This window comes from Camellia sinensis, chromosome 15 (assembly GCF_055761805.1).
Source record: "Camellia sinensis isolate YWXY chromosome 15, ASM5576180v1, whole genome shotgun sequence".
Classification (NCBI taxonomy): Eukaryota; Viridiplantae; Streptophyta; class Magnoliopsida; order Ericales; family Theaceae; genus Camellia; species Camellia sinensis.
In genome coordinates, this window is record NC_138975.1 from 87,745,450 (window position 1) to 87,754,008 (window position 8,559).

General features: G+C 33.0%; 1 protein-coding gene across 1 annotated transcript; it reads right to left on the minus strand.

Annotated features, from left to right (window-relative positions):
• Nucleotides 1–729: 729 nt before the first annotated feature.
• LOC145813106 (protein FAR1-RELATED SEQUENCE 5-like) lies at nt 730–4,709 on the minus strand. Its single transcript, XM_082908373.1, has 5 exons — nt 2,424–4,709; nt 2,171–2,320; nt 1,968–2,066; nt 901–996; nt 730–807 (listed from the first exon to the last, which is right to left on the minus strand). The coding sequence occupies exons 1-5, from the start codon at nt 4,707–4,709 to the stop codon at nt 730–732; spliced, it is 2,709 nt and encodes a 902-aa protein (XP_082764499.1).
• Between the last annotated feature and the right edge of the window lie 3,850 nt (nt 4,710–8,559).

The window sequence follows — 8,559 nt, forward strand, 5'->3', positions numbered from 1 at the left end:
CAGCTTGTGATGGTATAACAGTACAAGACTTTAACGATGTCAGGACGAGGCTTCATTCCATGGAAACGAACTATGGTCGAAGGCTTCAAAGGATGGAAAGGAATATCAAAGCGATGGTGTACTTCATTGTATTTGCTACGATTTTCTACTTTATGATGTAACTTGGAAGTTTGTAGCATTTTGGCTTGTATGTACATGAAGTTGTTAGCTTGTTATCTACTATCTATTTTCCTCAACTTGTGGCCTCAACTTTCGAATGAATGAATGGAATGAATTTTGGAATGAAGTATGGTACATTTTCGAATGAATGAATGAATTATCTATTAGCTTCTGAATGAAGTATGGCATATTTTGGAATGAATGAATGAATGAATGATAGAATGTTATCTGTTATCAATGTATGATGGAACCAATGATGGAATGTTATCTGTTATCAATGAATGTACCATATTATCTGTTATGAATGATGGAACCAATGATGGAATGTTATCTGTTATCAATGAATGTACCATATTATCTGTTATGAATGATGGAATGTTATCTGTTATCAATGAATGTACCATATTATCTGTTATGAATGATGGAATGCTATCTGTTATCAATGAATGATGGAACCAAGACAGCTCTGTTACCAACCATGTATGGCATTTGAACCATTACTGTTATCAATGAATGATGGAACCAAAACAGCTCTGTTGCCAACCATGTATGGCATTTGAACCATTACTGTTATCTGTTATCAATGAATGATGGAACCAAGACAGCTCTGTTACCAACCATGTATGGCATTTGAACCATTACTGTTATCTGTTATCAATGAATGTTATCAATGAACCTGTACCAAAACCATGAACCTCTTTTATCTGTTATTATCTGTAGATGATGCAGACCAGACCAGACCAGAAGCAGACCAGAACCAGAACAGTGATGCAGACCAGAACAGATGCAGACCAGAACAGATGCAGAGTAGCAAATGCAGACCAGAACAGATGCAGACTAGAACAAACCACAATCACAAACCAATACAGCATTGTTGAGTGCAGATTCAGACCAGAGCAGTCCATTTCCAGCAGACCAAAGCAGACCATTATTTATGGTATCTGATATTATTTAGTGCCAAAACAGTATTGTTGCTATCTGATACTATTTTGTTGTGTAACAAAACCATTATTTATGCTATGTAATACTATTTTGAATTCTATCAAGGGTTGTGTTGAACTATAGCAGATGCAGACCAGACCAGTCCAGAGTAGCAAATGCAGGCCAGACCAGACCAGACTAGCACATGCAGACCAGAGCAGACTAGAACCAGACCAGAGTAGAAGATGCAGACCAGACCAGCAGATGCAGACCACAACAGACCAGACCAGTCCAGACTAGCACATGCAGACCAGAAGCAGACCAAACTAGCAGATGCAGACCACAACCAGACCAGACCAGAACCAGACCAGACCAGACCAAACCAGACCAGACCAGACTAGAACATACCAGAACCTCTCTTATCTGTTATTATCTGTTATCAATTAAGGTTATCAATGAACCTATCTGTTACTATTTCAAAACACAATCACAAACCAATACAGCATTGTTGAGTGCAGATTCAGAACAGAAGCAGACCAGACCATACGAAACCAGACCAGACCAGACTAGAACATAGCAGAACCTCTCTTATCTGTTATTATCTGTTATCAATTAATGTTATCAATGAACCTATCTGTTACTATTTGAAAACACAATAGTTTGTTTCACAATTTGAGATGCAACACATGTTATGGCACATTTTGGTTCTATCATTAACATACCATCAGAATTTTAACACAAGCATTCTCATTAAACTAAATCAGAATTTCAACACACATACAACAGTAGTTTGAACACACATGTTTAACACAATTTCAACAGACATTGGAGTGGAGTTTGAACAGCAATTTCAACATCACTTCTGAGCAACATCAAAATTTGTGCACCAATTCAGCATGAGTTTGCTTCACAATTTGAGATGGTATCACTTCACTTTGCATGCCATTTTCATCTTCAGTTTGCTTGTCTTTGTGCTTTTCCATGGCCTGAAATGGAGAAACACAGAATTTAATTGGAAAAAAAAAATTCAAAAAAAAGCTACTTCAAATACAAATTTCAACAACAGATTCAAAAGACATTAACGACAAACCTGACTCCACATTGGACTGTTTGATTCTTGAGAATATCGAAACCCAATGTCATATCCATATGAACCTTGAAGCAGTGACTGGAATGTTGGTTCAGCAGGATACCGTTGCGGCATTAAATTTGGCACTGAATTATGCACTACGTACATGTCCTGCAAATTGGCAAAGAACAATGTCATATATTACGCTTCACAATTACGGGTTGAGTCACATATTATATCCATAAAAAAATACATATATTGTACTAACACTTACATGATATGTGGGATTCATCAATGACGGAGGAATAGAATTACCACCCATGGGCAAAGATGGAGGAAAATGACGACGGGGAGGAAGAGGTTGAAGAGGAGGAACATCTTGACGAACATAGATCTCTCCTCCAACAGATAATGGAGAAGGTGCAACTGTTGGACTTGCAATAGATTGTGACGAAGCGAAGCTGTTAGCACGGGATTTTTTTTGGGAGTTCGTTATCAACGCCACTTCGAATCCACCTTTTACCCTCCTTTTGCCCTTACTAGTTGCCAGTTTTTTCTTAAATCCTTTTGGTTGCACAACATGATTCACATCTTCGCAATCCACTTCAAAGCTTTGGGTGTCATGATCATTACTTACTTCATTTCCAGCACCAAAAAGAGCACCTAACTTGCCTTCAATATTTGCACCTAATGTAGCAAGGTGTGCAACACAAAAATCATAAGTTTCTTCAGTTTCAGCAGCTCTACTTGCTAGTGCTCTAAATGCGGTCATCAATGTCTTATACTGCAAGGCTTGTTGGAATTTCACATCCACTTGAATGTCATTCCCCTTAATGTCCTTCACAGTTTCGGCTCTTGCTTGTTTCATCCACCTCTTTAGAATGTATTGTGGAGGAACATCTTTCATCTTCAATATGTCTCTAATAACCTTCAATGAGTGACAGCACAAGATTCCTTCCCTTTCAAACTTTGTACAATTACAACCTAATGACCCATCCCTCTCCATCTTCACTTTCCGTGCATGTTTGTTACCAACATCAACAACTGTGTAAATGGTACTAGCCTCGCCATATTCAATTGCTTCTATGTCCGATTCAATGGATCGAAAGTACTCATTTTGAAATTCTTCAAATATCTTTTTTGTGTAAACATTACCCATTTGAATTAACATTCTTATTGTTGCTTTCACCTTTGGCAACCTTTGGCACAAAGCATATCCTGCTTCTAACTCCTTGTATCGCTTCTCGTAAAGTACCCTTTCGAAATGCATGAAGAATTCATTTAAGTTAAAATCAGAACGAATGTAATCCTTCAAAAAAGCATTAAAAGATTCACTAAGTTGTGTGGTACTCATTCCTGCAGCCCATGTTGATCTAACATATGGCCAACCCCATTTTTCTTTCACCGCAAATGTCAATTTTAACCAATGGTTTTCATGCGCATCATATTTATCAAGCATTTCCGCCCACTCTAACTTCCATTGATTTGCATCTTCAATGTCAAAGAAGAACTTATTTAGTACACCCTTTACCCCCTTATCTTGGAACAAACAATTAACATGCTTCAATGCATTTTGCATCAAATGCCAAGTACACAAACGGTGACTTGTGTCCGGCATAACGATGGGTATGGCTTTAGCCATTGCAGCATCTTGATCAGTGAACAACGTTTTTGGTGCCTTTCCTGACATAGCCTCTAGAAAATTTTGAAACAACCATACAAACGATTCGGCGGTCTCATCATACAACAAGGCTGCACCAAATATAACTGTTTCCCTATGATGGTTGAATCCCACAAAAGACGCGAAGGGTCTATGTTCTTTGTTTAACTTGTAAGTAGTATCAAAAGTGACAACATCACCAAATTGGGCATAATCCATGATCATTTGTGCATCAGCCCAAAACATATTTGTTATTTGCTCTTCATTATCTAACTGGAAAGCATAAAAGAAGGAAGGATTCTGCAAAGATTTTTCTTTAAAGTATTGCAATACATTGCCTACTTCCCCATATGCTAAACTTTGTTGTCTTTTGGTTCTCAAATAATTTTTCTGATCTAATTTTGTAAACCCAAGACATTGCCTCCCACCAGCTTCCCTACCCATGAGTTCAAAAGATTGGCCTAAACGAAGACCAGATTGTGCCGCCAAATCTAACTCAATTGCTTGGGTAGTCGATATCTTTCTTTGTGACGGCAACATGTGGGCACACTCGGGTGATACAAGATCATGGTTGTGTTTTTCTTTGAAATCAATGACAACATATTTCCCAGTACCCTCATCTAATTTGACATAAAGTCGAGCCTTACAACCGGTCCTAGTTTCAGCTCTTGGGTTTTTTGACAATGGATCTCGTTTGTCACCCTTCCGAAATCCCTCCTTGTTGCAAACCAAAAGTCTACAAATAAGTTGGTTATTGATCTTGTTCTTCCTACAGAAATCCCTTCTTATGCTAAACTCCATTCTTCCTCCATATGTATTATAAAAATCATACACACATTGTTCAGAATCGAATGTCATTCCCTGTTTTGGCTTCCAAGCACAATCATTCTCAGGTTCCATATCCATATGAAAATGTAACTGAAAACCCATATAAATAAAATCTTAGCTACATAAATAAAAAATTTATCACATTCCAGTAAACACCTTATCTGTTCACATGACTGATTAAATAACTTATGTTACAAAATCATTTGGCAAACCTCTGATTAAATACTAAAACTGATTAAATAGAGTGAAACTGATTAAATAGAGTAATCTTCAAAATCTGTGTTAGACCAATGAAATCAATTCAACATATTTACTTTATAGAGTGCAGATCAATTATATTTCAAAATCTGTGTTAGAAATAAAATAAAGTGCAGATAGTGCAGATGTTGAATTAATTTTGGACATATTTAAAAACCCTATTGATTACATAACAATGAATGAGTGAGGATTTGCTGCTAGCATACTCACAATTTTTGAATGTTGAATTAAAAATAAGGAATTTTGATGAGGATCTGCTACTAGCATACTCACAAATTTTAAATGTTGATTACATAACCACGTGGTAACATACCCTATTGATTTCATTAACACAGATTTTGAATTAAAAGTAAAATCTGTGATTTCAAAATCTGTGGTTTAACACAAAATAAATTAACACATTTGTCCATTAAAAGTAATCTTCAAATACTGAAACTAATTAAATAGATTTTGAAACTGATTAAAATCTTAAAATATAGAAACTGATTGAATATTCAATCTGTAGATCTTCAAATACAGATTTTGTCTCTTAACACATTTGTCCATTAATTTTTTTATCTATTTTTTTTTTTAATCTTAACAGATAGGTTAATCTTAACAGATTGGAAATGAACCTTAACAGATTTGTCCATATTTTTTATCCGTTAAGGTTCATTTCCATTACGCCGTTACTATTTTTTATCAATGAACCTATCTGTTAAGATTAAGCTTCATAAGGAAAAAACGCAGCAGTCTGGAGAGAGTAAGTCTGGAGAGTAGTACAGTATTAAGCTTCATATACATTAATTTCTGATTTACAGAGGTAAAGGGGAACTGACCTGTGGCGTCGTCGGTCCTTGCAACGGCGTGGAGACTGGGTACACTGGGTCGCCGCCGGTATTGGGTCGCCGTTCAGTCGCCGTTCGGACAAGAACCACTGACTGTGTTGAATGAGTATGTGTTTTCCCACGAAGAGTGCAGACCAACTCTATGTTTTGTTTTGGGCGGGAACGAATAGAAATTGGAATTTTTTTTTTTTTTAATCTCAGCCGTTGGATGTACAACGGCTGATCTCAGCCGTTGCAAGGACGCATGCTCGTAAGTCTTGCAAGGAGAGGATCTGAACTCGGAGGGAGTAGGGAGGAGGACATAAAGGGAGAGAGAGAGAGAGAGAGAGAAAGGGACGGAAGCCCTCTCTTGTGCCAAACCAATCAAAGAAATGAAAAGAAAAGGAAATGATGGGTAAGGAAAAAAAAAAAAAAAAAAAGGGGAAGCGCCCCTATGTGGGTTTGCTTTCCCAAGAATGAGTTTTTTTTAAAAAAATTATTTTCTTATTTTTCGTGTTTCTTTTTATTTTTATTGAATTTTTAAAAATATTTTAAGTAATTTTTTTAATTTTTAGACATATCTAATATAAATATATATGAAAAATAAAAAATTTGTGAAAAAAACTTTTAAAAATTCACTAAATACCAAAAATATAACAAAAAAAAAAAAAAAGCGAGAATTTAACACATTTTTTTTTTTGCATTTTTATATATTTATTAATTTTTTAAAATATTTTTTCACAAATTTTTTACTTTTTAGATACATCTAAATAAGGTAAATTTAAAAAAAGTAAAAAAAAATATTTACTAAAAACAAAAAAACACGAAAACCAAAAAACTCAGGGTATGTTTGGTTTGGATTTGTAGAGTGATTTTGGGAAATTTTTTCTAAAAAATTTATTTGGTTTGTAAATTTTCCAAAACAATTTCCAAAATCACTTTCTCTCTCTTACCGATCAATCATTTTTTCTCTCTCTCTCTTCTCTCCTTCTCAATTACTTTTTTCTCTCACACATATCTACTCAATTAATAAAATATCAAAACATTTAAACTTCCAAACTTCAAAACTACTTTCAAAATACACAACCAAACAAATTAAAAAAATTTCTAAACTTTCTATCCAAAATAATTTTTAAAAACTACTCTCCCAAAATCAAACCAAACCAAACATACCCTCAGTTTTCAAAAAACTTAATCCAAAAAACTCAAACCAAACACATTGAATTTAATTTTTGTAATAATACCTCCGAATTTTATTATATAAATTATAAAATGATATAATTTTTCTCACCACAAAATATAATATTTTTGTAAATCACAAAATATAAGATTTTGCTTATTACGAAATACGTACACATTTCATTCCTTATAAAATATATAAATTTTTTCATCGTATGGTACACACCATAAATTCAACTTTCAAATATTTATTATAACCCTATATAATAAATAATAATAACTAACCAATCACATAATTAAAAAAAATCAAACATTAAACATGAGTAATTAAACAAATTCAAATTAAATTAAATCTAAGTCATGGAGCTTGAATTAAATTCTTACTTATAAACCAAACATCACCCAATTATATATCAAAATAGACCCAACAAATTTATCTCAAATCATGGTCCAGACACCCAAAACTCAATTTCAAATTCTGCTATAAATTAAACTGAATCAGTCTGCGAATTTTCATAAAATAAATACTCCCCATTAAATTCTGAAATTTTTATCCAACATGCTAGACTCTTATAAGAACAACATAATAAAAATTTCATAATTTCTGAGATCAAAAATTATATTTTAAAAAGAAATTCATTACAAAATTAAACCATGTTCGCACATAACTTTACACAACACTCAAATCCAATTATTACTCAATTAATTTACGCATTGACTATTTAAAAGAAAATATTTTGGGACGTTATAATATTCATCACCCATATATTTTATGAAACTTTAATTATTTCTATTAACGCATGTAAAACAAATGGTGAAATAGTAATATATATATATATACATATAAGAAAACAATTTTGTTGTAGTTTCAAAAACTTTTAAAAAAATCTTTATACAAGGCTACTTGATGCCAATTAAGTTCTATGAGAGTCAGTACTCCTCCTATTGATGTCGTTGCAAAAAATAAATTATTGATTTTCTTTGTTTGGAAGCTCTTTTTAACATATTATACGTTGAATTTTACTTACTGTCTATATCTAAAATTAATTTTTTAAATATCATACCTTCTCGTTAACAAATTTTCCTGTATTCTAAAATTCAATTAACAGAAGACATAATAGTAACAACCGCATTTTTTATTACTAATACAGAAGTCTTGTATACATGGATTGTTTCTTTAACAATCAAGTTTAAAATATGCACATAACAATGAACATCAAATAAATCACCACTAACAAGTATTTCTAAAGTTGATTTCAAAAGGGCTATAGCCTGATTGTAATATGTTACATTGTTGAAACTAATGGTAAATATTTTATTTTGCAAAACCTACTCATATAATATATTTCTTATTTCTACACCAAGCGAATGACCAGTGTATGTAAGTTCAACTAATCCAAATAAAATAATTTTTTTTTATTTAATTTTCAATCATTATTAATAAAATGTGCAGTGATACATTGATATTTTAAACCATTATTTTACCATAGAGCAGATGTTAAACAAACTATTCTATTCCAATTTTTGAAGGTTATATCCTCAAATTTCTTTAAAATCCTGTTTCTAGTAGCATTTCTTGATCTCATTTGGAAAAAATCGGGACATTCACTAGTAGTAAAAGATTGTTCTTTTTTAATAATGTAATCAATTACAAAGTTTTGCGCAATTATAAGATCATA

Excerpts from the sequence above, each read along its gene's own strand:
- LOC145813106 (XM_082908373.1), bottom strand. The coding sequence starts at position 4,709 with ATGGAACCTGAGAATGATTGTGCTTGGAAGCCAAAACAGGGAATGACA. Across the intron at positions 2,067-2,170 it reads ACAGTCCAATGTGGAGTCAG|GCCATGGAAAAGCACAAAGA; the intron begins GTTTGTCGTTAA and ends TCTCCATTTCAG. Across the intron at positions 808-900 it reads CTGGTTCTGGTCTGCTTCTG|ATAACAGTAATGGTTCAAAT; the intron begins GTCTGGTCTGGT and ends CATTGATAACAG.